This window comes from Asparagus officinalis, chromosome 10, assembly GCF_001876935.1.
Source record: "Asparagus officinalis chromosome 10, Aspof.V1, whole genome shotgun sequence".
NCBI lineage: Eukaryota > Viridiplantae > Streptophyta > Magnoliopsida > Asparagales > Asparagaceae > Asparagus > Asparagus officinalis.
Genome location: NC_033803.1, coordinates 63,576,694 through 63,595,338, shown reverse-complemented (window position 1 = coordinate 63,595,338; position 18,645 = coordinate 63,576,694). Strand labels below are relative to the sequence as shown.

Sequence of the window (18,645 nt, the reverse complement as noted above, 5' to 3'; positions counted from 1 at the left end):
AACATCAAGGACATTTAAGGGCTCAGATCAAATATACCACCCTTCCTTCACACGCCCGTGTACTGCACGGGCACGGGCGTTTACTTCGGCACCAAAATAACAACCAGAACCCTCTCTTCACTTGACCTCCGTCTCTTGATCCTCCAAATCCGAAATGGAGCCCAGCGGACCCGGGTTCGGACCCAAATCCGGATCCACTAACAAGGAAGACAAGTGGTCGCTCCCATTCTGCACCATCGTGGCGGTGGACACGAGCGAAAGCATCAGCTACAGAGCCTGCTCCATCTGCGAGAGGACCCTCACCATCGTGGCGGTGGACACGAGCGAAAGCATCAGCTACAGAGCCTGCTCCATCTGCGAGAGGACCCTGCCTGAAGACCCGTCCTCTTTCTGCTCCTTCTGCTCCAACAACTCCTCCGCAAATCCCGGGTGCAAACGCGTCTATCGGATCCTTGTAAATCCAATACCCACCTAAAAATCCTATTTCCATGTTCTTTTTTCTGATGACAGTAAGGAGAAATATAGGGAAAATTTGCAAAATAGTCCGTTTTTGCTAATTATTTAGCAAAATAGACCGTTTTGCTAAATAATTAGCAAAATAGACATCTTTTTGGCCAACAGGCCAAAAAGAGGTCTATTTTGCAAAACAGCTCAGAAAACATACGGGACTAGTAGTCCCGTTGTTTTAATCACGGATTAGTGAACTCAGAAAAGTTTACAAAACATTGAGATGAACTCAGAAAACATATGGGACTACTAGTCCCATATGTGAAAGGACCCAACCAATACACTGGAACTTTAAAGTTATAGCGAGGATTGTGGGTTACAGTTTATATTCTAGCACGGATAGATCCTCGAGAATTGAAATGGAGTCCAACCCCACAGTCACCATCCATGTCTCCTCTTTCTTGGAAGGTGTGTTGTTTTCGACCAGGTTTACGGTGGAGATGGAAAATAACAGTTAGGACAGAGGTGCGCAGTGCGGAATTATATCAAGTCTAACGCCACAAATCTCTAATGATAATCACAATTTATAGGAGTCTATCCATTATCATAACTTTGGAGTTTTTTGCAGCGGTAAGGGCTTTAAGTTAGTGCTAGAACAGCTGTGTATGTCTAGATTTCGACCTATAAAAAGGGTGCTCAAACATGCAAAGGCATATTAGAGTAAAAAAATATAGCCCTTAACCCTCACTATAATTTTTTTCTGCTTAGACTTATGCCAAACTTGAGAGGTTTCTACCATATCATACTTAAGAGGTAATACCTGACATAATGTCATGGTATGGAGGGTTTATTTGCAATTAGCCATTTATATGTGACTCTTCATTTTCTACTCCTTAACTATTAAAGGTATTTGAAGTTTAGGTTTTTGACAATACCTTTAATATTGTTAGAGTAAGTTTCCTATAGTGTATGTTTTATGTCCGCGTGAAGTGCAGCAAGGCCCACCCGATTGATCACCTATTGATCACCTATATATACCTATTAATCCCTTAGGGTTATTGGGTGCGGAAGGAGGACGTGCAAAGGAGTTTTCTCGGCTTGGTGTCTTTTGCGGCTACAGTGCAAGGAGAGATTTTTCGGCTTAGTGGATTTTTCGGCAGAAGAAAAAAGCAAAGCAAGAAAAATAGAAGAGGACTGTGCGGCTGTGCAAAAGAAAAGGCAGAGGCCTATTTTTGGGTTTTGTGCATCCTTTCGAGAGAGTTTTTGTGAGAGATTAGAGAGTTAGTTTGAGGGTTTATTTTGTGAGATTGTAAACCTATTGTATTTTCTCTCTAATAGTAGATCCCCCTCCTTGCCCCGTGGACGTAGGCAGTTTGCCGAACCACGTAAAATTGATTGTTTGAGTTTGTGGCCATTGTAATAGTTTTAGGATCCCTCGACGCGCAGTCCTAGAGCTGACGAGAGGAAGAGCTAATATCCTACTTTGATGGGATATTAGGCTTTCAGATTCTTGTTTCCTTTGAGATACAAGAATTCTTATCGATCTTTCTCTCTTATTGTGCACCAGAAACTCTGCCGAAATTTCCGCTGCGCACAACATTATGCATATTTAAAAATTGTACATAATGGGTATGAAATGACAGCACATTTTGCTAAATAGGCTAATCATGAGATAGTCACGTGATGAGGCTCATCTTGCCAATCATATCAAAATGTGTGGATGGTCTCACTACTCTTATCTATTGGTAGCTCATTTTACTAAGTAAGCCGCCACCTCATATCCATCATTCTCGTAAAAATATTAAACATCCAAAAGTTCAGGATAATCAAAATTTACTTTACGAAATTAGGTGTAAGGTTGCAATTTGTTTAGCAAAATGAGCTACCTAAAAGACAAAGAATGTATTTCACAAATACATGATGATTTAAAAGATAGGTATATTTGAATCAGTGCAAAACATGAAGATTGGGGACTAATGTATTGAGCTAAGAGACTATTCTCTACTACCACACTCGTCTGGTTACGCTACTTTTTTTATTTACGACTTATTTTGCTAAACCACAATCAATTGTGATTTGTGCTGCTCGGTAGGTATCCATTGCTACTACCGACGAGGTAATCGTGGTGATCTTCTTCGATCGCGTCACCCGTGTCCTCTTCGGCTGCTCAGCCGACGAATTCTTCCACTTCTGCAGGCTCCATCCCTTCGCGGGTGCGCGCTCTCTCTCTCTCTCTCTAAAATCCAAAATGTTCTCTCTTTCGTTTATCGTCACTTATTTTGGTGTGTTTTGTGAGTTTCAGCCGAAAAGGCAGCAGAGGTATTAGAAGGGGAAATGTGCAGGCTTACACTGTCGAAGCCAAAGAGCAGTAATGCTCAGCATCTCCGTGCTGCTTCCGTTGTTCCCTTGCGCACTGGATTTCGCCCTGTGATCGATACTTTGAAGCAAATGTATGGGATCGAGACTTCTTCCAGCGGCATGAAAAAAGAAAAATGATATGTGATTGTTGTGTGCAATCTGATGTTTGACAAACTTCTGCCTTACTTAATCGATCGTTTTGTTTAGATTACAGGATTTGTCAATTGCTTGCAATCAGTTGTCGGTTTCTTGTGGCTTCAAATGAGAAATGCCTCAGAAATGATCTCTTCAACAAGCCGCAACGCTTGGTTGGTATAAGGTAGCATCGAGTAATTACTGATGGAGAAGAGCAATTAATTTATCAACTAATTATTTTTTTGTATTTTTATTGATTCACATCACATTGTCCAGAGACAGAGGCTAAGTTATAGCTTCTTGTTGGAGTTGTAGTGTTCTAAAATTATATCTTATGTAGAAGGGTAAATCTCTAACCTACATGTAGCATGTAGTCGTAGTCTCCATCTATATATATTGGCACGTTCTCTTGTAATTGTTACTTTATCAGGAAGAAAAGAAGAAATCTTAGTGTAACCAAGGACGTAAGCAAATTGCCGAATCACGTAAAAATATTTATCTTCCGTGATTGCTTTGTTTTTTTATGGTCCTTGACTTCTCTCTCGCTTGTAGGAATTTTGAGTCCTAACACTTGTATCAAACTATTTCCTTTGATGCAACAAAGGAGAATAAGGAAAATCGCCCACATCCAAGTTCAAGTTTGATTTCAAATTAGCACCATGCGTAGCTACAAGAATAATACCTAAACATTAAATGAAAAGGCCAAGCACTCATGTAATACATGCTAGATTCCTCAACATCACCATTCAGTAATATCCGAAGGATTCAGCAACAAACAATTATATAAAGGATTCGGCAACGTCCTTCATAAGGCCCGGGTTATCCTTGCAGAAGGCAACAAACTCGTTATAATCGATATATCCATTGTTGTCGGTGTCGAGTTCGTCCATCATGCTCTGCACCACAACCACATCGGCTGATGTTGAGCCGAGGGCACGTAGAGTTTCTCCGAGCTCTGTCGAGGATATTTTGCCATCGCCATTGATGTCAGAACGCTTGAAAATCCTCTGCATCTCTTCTTCTGAGATTCCATTCTCCATGCTTTTGGTAATGGAAGCAATGAGAAAAGAAAAAGGAAATAACAGGACAGAGGAGGGGTATTGTACAAGGAGAGAGCGCTGGAGAGTTTGTAAGCTTTGTGGGGTTGAGCGTTGGACGCGGGTGTTCTCTTTTGAAACCACCACTAGAAAATAAATTGATTAAAAATAGTACTTCTCCAAATGGGTATTTCATTTATTGGTCTGTTACATACTTCATAATTTGAATTTAGTCCAAAATCATTAAAATTGCTATCTAGCCTCCAATCTCTAGTATATATTTCAAATTAGTCAATGCAGTTATATGCTATGTGATTTAGAAGAATGTATCCAGCAGGGATGGCTCATGGCATTAAATGTGCACCTAAAGGATATCAATCATTGGATCATTGGACTTCATGATTCGTGCATCGATTCAAGGATTGATACCCTTTGGACGCACATTAATATCATGGTCGTCTTTACTAGATACTTTCTTGTAATTTGGGAAGTTGCTAGTGGATAAAAAAAATTACTAGCGGTAACACGTCCTATCCCAAATTTGGTCAAAAAGAGCATGTTTGTGCACGAAAATAGCTATGAAGTAGCTAGAGTAAAGATAGTAGATGTTACTTCTACCGTTCTACTTCCAAGTAAAAAATATATTTCCGGCTAGAGGTTGAAGAAGATCTCTCATCTAGTTAACAGGTTCTTTGGAGGCTCATTCTTTATCATCCTCCGCATTGGAGGATGACTCGATAACTGTGCTAAACACATGCATGTTTATGATCACAATTTATTTCCATATCTAAAACAGGAGACTAACTACATAAATAGTGTCAAGAAAGCAGTCGGAGATGGATATTTTTCATTTTCAGGTTTATGGTTAATCAACTATTTTGTTTGAATTAAGAAATTGGAATTGTTGTAGTTCTTGATATATATCAGTGATGTAGGACAACACAAACCCTAAAAAACCTTTTCTGATAATATAAAAGCAAAGATAAAAGCCTACATTAATTCATCTCGTTATGTACGGTATAAAACAGTGCAAAAGTATCAAACTCTCTTCTCAGCCTATTTATTTGAAAGCAAAAACTTGTTATTTTAGTTTTGGCATACAAATTTTTGCTCACCTTTTCTTTGGAGAGGTCTACCTAATTCTTTGATTCATGATTGCGTTTATCAACATTTTTTATGTACATCTATGATAATGGAAGTTGGAAATATACCACTAACAGTCTGTAATTGATTTGCTATAATATAATTCTACTTCTCAGGAAAATTTGTTCCTGGTATATTAATCACATAGCTAAAATATAATGTGACAATGCGAAGGCTTATATCTTGTTTCATATGCAATAATAATTTTTTGATATGCCACGGCATAAATGTACATTCACACCATTAAGAAATGAAGAAAAAAATTTAGTTTATATATGTGTCAAAATGTTATAGTGAACAAGGGCTTTCCATCCCTCGCCTAAACATGCGCTTCGGCAGAATGATATAATCATATAAACAGCATATATGCAAATATACAACTGTCGAAGCTTGAATCTTCTATGATAATCATACATTAGTTACAATATCAGAATACAACAAAACCTCGAGGCAAGGTTCGAATCGCCACCAATTAACAATATCATCAGAGAACAGACTACGACCTTACTTTAGCTAGCCGTGCTCTGATCTCATCTAGTTCTCCCTCATCATCAACTCCCTCTGCAATGGCTTCTGACTGCAACATATAACCCATATTTTCTTTTAGCTCTTTGCGGTACAGGATAATTGCAGATACACACCTTGTACTATGAGCGTGTAGCCACTTGTGCCTCTAAGATATTTTATTATTACTTACACCCTGAACTCAAAACTCTGGACGATGTTATTTTCCAAGTTAGCTTATAAGATGATAAATTATCCTATACTCTCGGTTTTAGGTTAAAAAGAACAAAAAACGAACACAAAATTGACCTCAAATTTGAGACTAAAGAAGTAATGGCGTCTAAGATTAGGGGGTTGTAAGTGCAATTTTTAAAAAAATAACAATTAGGGATAGTAATTAGAACATGTATAGCACAAGGGGTGTACCAGCAACCTCGCACGAATGTTATGAAAGAAAAAAAGAAAAGAGAGAGCTTAGCAATTATATCAAAATACCTCTGCTGCAGTTGTTTGGCTTGTTGAAGGTTGCTTTATTCTCTCCTTTCGTGCAGCATCCGGAAGCTGTGACGCAGTCTCGCCTGCTATTGCTGCAAGAACTTTTTCGACCTCTTCTTCTGTTTCTTCCTCCATGTCCTCAGAGTCCAAAGCTGAATCAACGGCATCATTCACCATCTCTTCGATCACCCCTGCCTGTAAATAGGACCAAGAAGTTGAGAATACAAGTGCATTGTGTCACACTTTGACCACATGTTGACAAAAAAATTTAAGAAAATGGGTATAAGGTAGCAGCTCATTTTGTCAAATAAGCTGCCAAGAAATGCATTGGTGCCTTGGTGGTGAGGCGCACCCTGCTAATCAAATTGAAGCATGTGAGTCTCGCCAATTCCATCTCTTGACGGATCATAACCCACACCCTCTTTACAATGGACCTCTTAGCTATGCAGTGTCCTAATTCTACATTTCATATTTGTCGAGAAATATCTTAATAAGTTTTTTGTAGCAATTGATTAATGTGTTTGATCCTCTATAGATTTGGTGGACTAATATAACCAAAATGCCTGTTCATCTTTCACGCCCTTTGCCAATAACCCGGCCTCAAGCTAAAAATAAATGCACCACTCAAATTAGACCTTTTTGCCATTAGCTCTTATCCGCATCAGCAGCCATTAACAGAATGTACATTTTCATGTAAGGGGCCTGTGATCTTTAACTGTCTCTTCTGGATATCTCAATTATTCTTTCAAATCCCAATCTTCCAGATCTCTCTTTTTGAATGGGCTGTTTGGTGTTTGGATTTGTATTTTAAATTTATGACAACATAAAAAAAATCCAAGAAATCATCAAGAATCAAAAATTTTAAGTTTGTGTTCGGTTTGTAAGGAAGTTGGTTTTGAAAAGAGACCAAGAATTCTTGTTTGTTCAATCATTTATTGGTGCTCTTGCAGGCTCAGATGCTTCTCTGATCTTAGATCTTTGTTCAATCATCTAAGAATACTTGTTTGTTCGGAAAGAGAATCTAAGAATCCAAGAAATCATCTAAGAATTCTTTGTTCAATCATTTATAGATCAAAACTGATTGAACTCTTGATTAGAGGTGGAATATGCATTTTCTTTTGAAGCTTTTGGGCATTCACTGAGATCATCAGTTAAATTCCCAACTTGATATATCTACACATATGACAAATGAGTTGATACCGCTTATGATCAAAGTAGAAATTTCTTCTTGCGTAACTTGCGAGCTCTAAGCAAGTATGCAACATACATCAAGGTGAAAGTCAACTGATAACCTGGAAGCTCAAAGAAAACTTGTTTCTACTCCAAAAAAACTAAGAGGAGCAGGAAAAGGTTCTTGGAACAAATGGAGTAATACCGAGTGCTGCGACTAACTTGGGATGACCTCATAGGTACACTAATGGAACTGTTAGGATACACCCTAATAAGAACGCCTCTAACGGAGACGCAATACACAAAATAAAGGCACAAGATCAACCAGAGTACTCACAGATATACGTGGTTCACTCATTCGGAGCTACCCCACGGTGCAACGACGACGCCAAATTCTTTTATATCCCAAAAGAATAGATCAAAGAGAACACCCTCTCTTGATCAGATACACTCCAAGAACTCTCACAATCTCTCTGTGTGTTATTTCTCTTACTCTTCTATGAGAGGAGTTGTTTCTGAGATTTCCTTAAGAGTTTAGGACCCTATTTATAGTGTTTGGGAAATACTATGCACAAATAAAATATTATTGGTGGGACCCGCTACTAATAATATTTTAGTTAGTGGGACCCGCCACCACTTTAATTTGTCAAACTTTGCAGGCTCCTTTCGGCCACCGATTGCATTTCTCAAAAAATGTAAGGCGGGGGCGGCTGGCTAAGTTAAACAAGGCTGCAGGCAACAATTTCCCACTTGAAGATTTGATTGAGTATCAATCATATCTTCACACCCTTCTTGGTTGCATCATTCGGATGTCTTGTATCTTTGGCGTCTTGCACGACCTTCAACATTCTCAACGGAGGCCATATGAGGCTGCACACAGCCTCACCTTCTCGAGCGGAACTGGCTTGGTCAGCATATCGGCTGGATTGTACCTCGTATTAATCTTCACAAGCTTGAACTCGTTCCTGCTTTGCCATCTCCGTATGGCATGGTGCTTCACGTCAACATGCTTGGTTCGAGCATAGAATGCGTCGTTCTCTGACAAGTGAATGACATTCTGACTGTCGCAGTGGATGAAGTATTTCTCAAAGCTTACTCCAAGCTCGAGAAGAAAAGCCTTCAACCATAGCAACTCCTTTGCTGCCTCTGCTGCAGACACGTACTCAGCTTCGGTTGTCGACAAAGCCACAGTATCCTGTAACTTAGATCTCTAACTTATCGCTCCACCACACAAGATGAAGATGTAGCCGCTCGTGCTCCTTCTTGAGTCTATGTTCCCTGCGTAGTCTGCATCACAAAAGCCCTCTAGTTGCAAATCTGTCCCGTCATATTCAAGACAACGGTCGGATGAGCATCTCAAGTAGCGTAGAAGCCACTTGACCGCACCCCAGTGTTGCTTCCCGGGATTGCTCATGAAGCGGCTCACAATTCCCACTCTTTGTGTAATATCTGGCCTCGTACACACCATCACATACATCAAACTTCCGACGGCAAATGCGTATGGTATGTTGGCCATGAACTCATGCTCTTCAGCAGTCTCTGGTGCTTGGGTCTTTAATAGCTTGAAATGACTCGCAAATGGCGAGCCCACTTGTTTAGCTTTCTCCATGCCAAACTTTTTAAGAATCTTCTCAATGTAGGCCTTCTGAGACAACCTCAGCCTCCGTGTTGATCTGTCTCTGATGATCCTCATTCCCAGATCCTTCATCTTGAAGCACTCGGAGAGACGTCCCTTGAGTTCCTCAATGCGGGCCAAGTCGAGCCCTGCAATTAACATGTCATCAACATAAATCAAGAGTATCACATAGGATTCGTCGTATCTCTTGATGAAACAGCAATGGTCTGTGTCGCATTTGAGAAAACTATTCTCCTCCATAAAGTTCTCGAACTTCATGTACCACTGTCGCGGAGCTTACTTCAGGCCATACAAGCTCTTGAGCAGGCGACACACGAGACCCTCCTTGCCTCGTTCCTCGAAGCCCACTGGTTGATGCATATAGATCTCTTCCTCCAAATCTCTATGAAGGAATGCTGTCTTCACATCCATCTGCTCTAGATGGAGATACCAATCAGCATAGAAGACAGAGACTAAGAGAACGTGCGGGATGCACAGCAGCAGGATCCAACAGAGTTACCGATCGCAATTCGCAAAGCTCTAAGAAATCTAAGGGTGCCAGAGAGGTACCTTTCCACTATGAATTATCTTCTCCTGACTGACAGTGGTGAGCCAGAAAGCTATGAGGAGGTACAACAGACCGGCAAAGCTCTAAGAAATCCAAGGGTGCCAGAGAGGTACCTTTCCAGCCAGAAAGCTATGCTGGCTTCTGCTTCATCTCCGGTCTTATCCTCCTCACTAGACGTTTCAAATTCGTCACTCTCCTCTGAATCAGCTATCTGATTTCCTTTATGGGAAGAGGTAGTGGGCCCTTTTCCTCTCCTAGAAGGTATAACTCTTCGGACTACAACTTCCGCTTCTAATTCAGAAATCTTCTTCTTCACAACGGGCATGTTAGCGGCTAATATCCATCTGCAGTAAAGAAAAGTTGTATGAAGTTTAGGCTCAGCAACGGGTAAGCTAAATTGAGCTTCAGTACAACCAACAACATTCCAAAACCAGGCTCGCACTCCATCGATAAGACCATCGTAGGTTGTTAACCATTTGTTGGGATTCCCGTCATATAGTTGATCGTAGCCAAATTGTCGCGCAAATTGGCAAGGAAAGTAAGGCTCGATTCTGCAAATATTTCTTGACCGGAAAACATTATAACCTGGTCGAATGTTCATGAGCCAATGAAAGCTGCCCATGTTGAGAGAAGTCCTATTAGTCCCAGGCATTTCCTTATCAATGAGCATGTCATTATGTGCACCAGGAAATCGGGGAAAACATGTATAAAACTCCCAACATTTAGCGTTCTTGAACTGCCTCACTATGTCAGACCATTGTCGGGAAGGACTTAACCATTTACACCCCTCTAAAAGCTATAGCAGAGGAATTTCTGGATCAAAACGGTCCGGAGCTGACATCATGTCGGGTCGGTGAAGAACCAGCCACATCATTAAATATGTGTATGGTAGTTCAACCCGTGACGTAGGAATCTTGATCGAAGGTTGGGCATCCACCTTTGTGAAGGTTCTGGCTAAGTTGCGTAGGCCACTATGAATGTCAGCGACCATGGCTGAAAGCAAAGATAATCTGCCTCCGACGACTAGTTGGATGGCAGGAAAAAGAACCTCGAGAGGAAGGGCATCTGAAGATTGATGTGGTACCACACACCTCTTTAACCAAATGGCCAAATAGCCGGCGAGAAGGGTCTCAGACTTCATCCTTTTCGTGGCCTGCCACAAGAAAGTTCTGAATTTCGTACCACTTGGAAAACCACATTCGGATGATCCAGTGGTGTAGGATTGAGCATCGATCTTCACAATCAGATTATTAATATCAGAAGGAGTCAGGGTAGGTGATTTGCAAACTGCTTCACCAGTCGAGCTTTCGAGATTCTGGAATAAATAATCAGCAAACTGCTTCAGACTGACTTGAACTGCCTTCTTGCTTTTTACCTCAATCCTGGCTATTGCTGTCTGATAATGACAAGTTAATTCCCAGAGAATATCGTAAGCAACTGAGCCAGCCCTTTTCATCCTCATAAGCTGACGATTAGTGGGAAAATATTCTTGGTAGGGAGTGTTCCCTACCGATAATCCTGACACTTTCATCATCTCATGGAGCGGAAGCCCTAACTCCCCGTATTTGGTGAAGAATGTATTGGTAACCGAATTATAAGATTCGAACAGAACGAGAAAGTGATCTACGCTTATGGGGAGGCCATACATGCTAGCTCGGATTGGGATGTCTAATCCTAAGTTAGCTAACTCTTGACCCCAACGACTAAGCATATAGTTGGTCATCCTAGACCACCATTTGTCTATAAGAGAATGAACACAACCGAAACATCTGAACTTCTTAAGGGGAAATTCTCTGCCAATTCGAGCAAGTTGATTCTTTACTGTGTTGGCCATTATCATCAATTCGTTGTGAGGTCCACTATCTAGTCCAAGTACCCCTGGGTGAAGACCACGGATGGTATGTCGACCACTAGTGGTCCAGGAGCACTGACATCCTTACCAACGAACTCACAATGGATGCGTTCATGGTCATCTGTCAAATGCCATATCATCTTTCTTGAAACGGTTAAATTCCATAGTTGTAAGATTGAGTAATGCCGGGGAAACGGAGGAAGAAACAGAAGGTCCCCACCGTACTCATTCATCCAAGCTTCAGGACCACAGCAAAGGGTGTCAGGATCTTCAATCGAGTCCCCGAACAAATAATCAGGCTTCCTTAGCGATTCGGTAGAATCTCGAATAGGTGTTAGAGGTGAATCGGTCAGCAACTGACGCAATGTGCGACGATTTCCCTCATAAATCAGTTTTGGAATGCTGTCAGCACAATCCGCTTTAAACTGACGGGCCTCTCTGACAAGAAAATCACCATTGAAAGAAGCGTGGAGGTTGCCACTCTGACCAGGATCTTCTCTATCAGAAAAGGCTACAGAAGAAAAATGGACTGCAAGCAAAATTGGACACAGTTGGACGAAGGAGAGGCTAAAAGATCAAAAACTCATTGCTCTAAGTAGCCGCGGCAGTGTTCACTGCCGCGCATTACCACGGTAGTGTTCACTGCCGCGCTTAGCCGCTGTAGCACGTGCTGCCATGCTTAGCCACGGCAGCACGTGCTGCCGCGGTAACTGAGCAACGACCGATAGCTTCGAAAAGCTATGAGTTTGAGGAAAATTCGTATTTTGGCCGTAGTACAGATCTTGATTGAATAAGATATGTGTTTTATAGTGTCAATCCCCTCGAAGGAGGATGTAAACTCTTCCCGGATGACTCTCAAAGGAGACAAACGAGGATATGAACACAAATTACAACTGTTAGATAGAGGAAAGTCTGAAAAAGTTACCTCCAAACGATGTAGCAGCGGCCTCGACCTCTCCCGACGCTTGGGCCACTGATTTGCCCTTGGGAACACGAGCTCTTTTGGGGGACATGGTGGAAACGGCCTGAAAACAAAGAAATAAGGGTTTTTGGGTGAGATATCAAACACAAAAAGGTTAAACGAACGCAATATATGAGACATGGGTATGGTTTTACCAGAAATCAAAGAAAACTAAGTTCGGAAGATGAAAAAACCGAAGAAAAACTCGAATCTGAGAAAACCACTTGAAACCCTAGATTTTATTTTAACAAAATCGCCCAAATATGAAAAGATAGGGAGGGGAAGAGCCAAAGGTTGCTTTTATAGGGTATTTGAGAAGGTTTCGAACTCAGAACAGTGGGGAAGAATGGCCCAAAAAGAAGCCCGACGCTCGTTTTAAAGCCCAGTCGACCGCTTCTGTGCACGTCAGTCGATACTGACGCGCTATTGCTCGTCAGTGTATACTGACGCGCTAAAGGCGTTGCGTGCACACAGAGACTCCACAAGTATTTGTATACATGCATTTCCCATTGTATTTAGAGTCATTACTGAGAACTCCGATGAGTATATGAGCATAAACTGCATCTCCTTGAACCTCCCAATGGGTATACGAGGTTAAACTATTTCCCGAACACTCCAATGAAGTATATAAGTATAAACTATTTCTTCGCTAGCTTTAGTTCAAGATTTCAATAACGGTCAAGCGATAAACGCAGCACCGAAAGAATCGTAGCTATTCTACTCTACAAAGCATTGAGTAGACTAAAAGATGAAAAAGTCAAGAATTGAAGCCGTTCATAGGTCCTTCTACACGATCTCCTCAACTAAGCACTGAAGGGATTGTAAGTAAAACCTATCTTATCCAAAGTGTGTTGGCCTTCTTGTTTTGATGATGTTTAACAAACAATTTACCACTAATGTTGTTTGTCTAGTATTTGTGTTTTCTTATTTATTATAGACAAACAACATAGTTGGAGGATGGATGGAATAGAGCTTCAACGATCATATCCAATGGAGGTTGGTGAATAGGTGGGTTGAAGCCTATACAATTCAAGTTAAAGATCAAGTTCAAGGCTTCATCCGCAAGTGTACCAAGTCAAGCTTAATTGAAGATCAAGATTGCTTGGGTAATGCTAGTTTTAGATTTTATATATGTGTGTATATACTCTAAGCTCATATAATATACACACACATTTTATTGGTTTCTTTGTTATATATATATAGTTATATATATATACATATGTTTTGGTTTCTATGCATATATATAGTTTTATATATATACATACATATGTTTTGGGTTTTCATGTTTATAAATATGAAATCACATATTTCATATTTACTATTGTGTTTTCGAAAACATTGCACAGAATATGCAATTTTATGAAAATATTATATTTTTAGTTTTTTGGACTTAACAATAATCATATACATACTTTATTAAGTCATATATAATATTGTGCAAAGTCTCAAAACATGTTTTAGCCAAAATGTCAAAATTCACATGTTTCCATTTTCGTGTTTTGGACTATTTTGTAAAATGATGATTTTTCACAAATGGAAATGAAATTTGGAAAATTCCTTTTGTAACATGTTCACTTAGCATGTTTATATACTTTTCCCAAAGTTTCAAAATTTTTGGACTTCATTTGTTATTTTTAACACATTTTTAAAAGTCTTAAAAATAGCTTTAAAAACATGTTTTGAGTGTATCAGATTTCGGTCGACCGCACCGGTCGACCGAACCCTGAGTTCATATGCTCACTGGGCGACAGAGGAGTCTGTCGGTCGACCGGTCCGATCGACCGATAAAATTTCCGGTCGACCGATGAAATTTCCGGTCAGAACCGATCGAGAGTCTTTTATCAGGCTTACACGGCTAGTTTTCTTACCGTTGCTTGGGGCTGTTTTTGTCTTTTGCTTGTGTTTTTGGCTGAGTTCTTGGGAGGTTATATATACCCCCATTGCATTCAATTCTAAACTTGAACAAGAGAATGGTTTAAAAGATTTTAACAATGGTTTAAACTTGTTTAGTGTTTGTTTAAGTTTGTTTAAAAAGCTTTTAAGCATTTACAAGAGTTTAGTCTGTGGAGCAAATTTCACAAGAGCAAGTGGAGATCATCCTTGGTGTTTGAGCATTCATTCTTCTCCCTCTCTCTTGTCATCTATAGAGAAGTTTCCTTAAACTCAATTCTAGCATTTTATAAGTTTGTTCTTAATTTCATAAGCTAGATTTCATATTGAGTTTATATTGTTTTATCTCTTTGTTCACACACAACCTATTGAGCTTATTGTATTTACATTCATAGTATAATTTGGGGTTGTGGGTTTGTGACTAAGAGTTGTGCTTAATTGAGTTCTCACCTTGTTAGAGAGAACAATCATTTGTCATATTGTGCCTAATTGTGAGGATTCACTTGTAATACACTTGTACACCGAGAGAAGTGTGTGGTGAGAGACGGGGTCGAATCCAAGAGGAGTGGCGTCGGTTGACGTGCCTAGGGAGAGGTTGTAACCGAGTACTTGAGGAGGAGGATACGGGCTAGGACCAACACTTAGTGTGTGAGGTGTGATTGCATAGTGATTGTATTATGTGGTGTAAACGTTATTCGGGTGAACGTAAAAAACCCGATTGTGATAGTGGAGATCTCCTCGAGGTGAGGAACGGAGACGTAGGTCGTGGGGACCGAACTCCGTAATCATATTGTTTATCTGTGATTGCATTGGCGCACTTATTTTTTATGTTCATATCTTATATCGCCTTTGTATATTGCTTGTTGATTATATTGCCCACTATCTAGTTTAGTTTGTTTATCCTTGTGTTAACTATATATCCTTACATATATCTCATAGTATATCTCATTACTAGGATATATCCCTTAGTTCATATTGCTTATCCTAGCTCATTTATCTTGTTGTATTTCATACTTGCTAGGATAACTTGTTAATTAGTTTTAATTGGCATATAATCAGATTAGATTAGCATAAGACCCTAATCACCCCCCTCTAGGGTCTAACAAAGAGGTGTTAGGCCCATGGTTCAGTTAAAGATCCAAGTTATCTTATTTGTGCTAATCTAGTTATGATTACTTTTGTCTTGCTTGCATATTTTCATATATATATCATGAATATAAATGTATTTCGTTTAGGCTATGAATCAAATGTTGCTCCTAAATTCATTAATTTTCCTATGCTCAATAGGCTTCTAGATTTAAACTATTTATTGAATCTAGAAATATCGACTTATGGAAAATTATTGATTGTGCTTATATTGTGCCCACATTAGAGAAATCCAAGTGGAGCAATCATGATAAGAAACTGTTTTCAATGAACAAGCTTTTGTTAGAATTTTTGCTTAATGCTTTTGACTCATCCTTTTCTAACAAATTTGTTCATATTGATAGTGCCTACAAACTTTGGAAATTTATTGAAGCACATCAAGGGGACTTGGAGGCAATCCAACAAGCTTTGGAGGATTCTTCTTCAAGTTCATGTGGAGCATCATGCACACAGCCACAAGAAGATAACTCTTGTGTAGTAAGCAATTCCAATTCCGAAAATGATTTATCTATTTATGAACTCGCTTGTGCATATGAAAGATTATCTCATGCCTATACAAAATTACAAAATAATTTTATTGATCTTAAAAGCAAGCATGTAGAATTAAAATCCGATCATGAGTTGCTAGTGTCCAAATTTGATATCATTGTAAAAGAAAATATTGTGCTTAAAGAAAACAATGATATGTTAAATTTGAAAAATAAAAAATTAACCTCATCCATCACTAGCTTATCTCATGTTAAAAATAATGCCATGTTAGAAATAGAGAACATACAAAATGATACTGCTTCTTTTATAAATAACAATATATGTTCTACTTCTAATGACAATACTTGTATGTATAATGATGAGTTGAATCATGTTAAGGATCACATATCATCTTTAGATTCAACCCTTAAAACATGTATTGTTAATCATGATAAGCTTATGAACATGTGTGCTAAGTCTCATGCTAAAACATCTAAACATCCTATTCATCATGCACACATGTATAGCAAAGTCTACAAATGCACAAATTGCGGTCGTAAAGGCCATCTTGCTAGATTTTGCTATGATGCACATAACCCCACTAAGATTCACTTTAATCCTTCTTGTGCATCTCATCAAGCTTCATCATCACATTTTGCACACACACATGTACCCATTGCTCATCATAAACATACACGTGTGTATAAATGTGATCTATGTGGTCGGTTAGGCCATTTGGCAAAGTTTTGCTTTGACATAAAAAAGAATTCTAGTTTGCCAAATGTTTTTTATAGACCACATGTGTTTAAGTGTGATATTTGTGGTAGAGTTGGCCATTTGGCAAAGTTTTGTTATGATTTGAAAAAATATTCGAACTTGCAAATTTCTCAAGTAGACCACCTTTGTTTAATGATGTTTCTCATTTGCAAAATAATTTTAAAAGACAATCCTTTGTTTAATGATGTTTCTCATTTGCAAAATAATTTTAAAAGACAATCTTTATTTGCAAATGATTCCCATGCACGAGCTAAAGGTCCACAAAAATAAATGGATCTCTTTCATTGCACAAATTGCAATCGGAAGGGTCATTTGAGTAAATATTGCTTTGACCGTGTTAGTGCACCATATATGCCCAAGAGGGTTCATAACCCTAGGGCTTTGACCTTGAATGATAGGGGTCATGTCCCTAACCAATCCGACACTAAGAATTCTTGGGTGCCAAAATGATTTTTAAACCAAGAATTTCAGTACTTTTACTTTTTCCTTTTCTTGGTTTTGAAAATTGTGTTTTAAAATCTTTTGGTTATGAAAACAATTTTTCTTTAATCAAATCTTTTGTTTTCATGATTATTAGTTTTGATTTTAAATGAGAGGTTTGTGTTTATATAACCCTCCGGGTTTATTGGGTGTTTATTCCCAAATCATGTTTACCGGATGCTAGAATGATTATATGTGTTGGAACAAGCTTAAGAGCTTGATATATTGTTACCTCTCTTGAAATTCTTTTATCAAAGATTTTGTTTTGATTTATTGCTTTGAATTCATTATATTTCACTTATATGATGATATTTATATGTTTGTGCTTATGGATCATCTATTCGTGCCTTATAATGTATTCTATGAGTGGTTTGATCAAGTTATGTAAAGAAAATTTTCCTTTTGATCAAACTTTGTTTTTGGACTCAAATCTTGATTTATGATTTCATTTGAGTGATTTGTTTTCATTTGAAAACTTTTTGCATGACTCTCATGTTCCTCTTTTTTGATTTCATAAATCTATTCTTTTATATGGTTTCTATATTTTTTGTGCTAATGAGACACTTCTTTCACATTGATATATTCATATGTGTTCTCATTGTCTTTATGTATGTGAGTTGTGTTTAGCATATTTTCCATCTATGCTTGCTCACATATGTTTGCCATGATCTTCATTGCATATATTCTATATGGCTTTTTGATAGGGGGAGCAATCCCTATATATATATATATTTTATACTCACCTATGCTTATTAATAGGGGGAGCTTTCGCTCTCTTAATTCTTTTGTCCCCTTTTTGATGTTGTCAAAGGGGGAGAAATATTATGAGTATAGTCTTTCTTGTTTATACGCATGATATATTATACTTTGTATATTTATTTCCTTTCATGCATATATCTTTTTTTGTAAATTGTTTGTCATCATCAAAAAGGGGGAGATTGTTGGCCTTCTTGTTTTGATGATGTTTAACAAACAATTTACCACTAATGTTGTTTGTCTAGTGTTTGTGCATTCCTATATTTTGTAGACAAACAACGTAGTTGGAGGATGGATGGAATAGAGCTTCAACGATCATATCCAAAGGAGGTTGGCGGAATGTCGGTGAAGCCTTGCTATTCAAAGTTCAAGATCCAAGTTTAGCTTCATCCGCAACGTGTACCAAGTTGAGCTACAATGAAGATCAAGATCAAGCTTGGGTAATCTAGTTTAGATTTTATATTATGTGTGTGAAGTACCTTAAGCTCAATTATCTATACACCACACATTTTTATGGTTCTTTGTGTATATATATATATAATATATATATATATATATATATATATATATATATATATATATATATATATTATATATATATATATTATATATATATATATATATATATATATATATATATATATATATATATATATATTATAATATATATATATATATATATTATATATATATATAAGTTTTGGTTCTTATGCATATATATAGTTTTATATATATACATACATATGTTTTGGGTTTCATGTTTATAAATATGAAATCACATATTTCATATTTACTATTGTGTTTTCGAAAACATTGCACAGAAATATGCAATTTTATGAAAAA

At 38.3% G+C, this 18,645-nt stretch overlaps 1 protein-coding gene across 2 annotated transcripts; it reads left to right on the top strand.

Moving 5' to 3' along the window:
- LOC109825598 lies at positions 74 to 3,170 on the top strand. Of its 2 annotated transcripts, none has more exons than XM_020392458.1 (4): positions 74 to 285; positions 355 to 454; positions 2,540 to 2,660; positions 2,750 to 3,170. In XM_020392458.1, exons 1-4 carry the CDS (start codon positions 155 to 157, stop codon positions 2,941 to 2,943), a joined length of 546 nt encoding a protein of 181 aa, XP_020248047.1. In that variant the 5' UTR covers positions 74 to 154; the 3' UTR covers positions 2,944 to 3,170. The 2 variants fall into 2 exon arrangements, with proteins under 2 accessions (XP_020248047.1, XP_020248048.1); XM_020392459.1 differs by having other exon boundaries at positions 74 to 294; positions 364 to 454.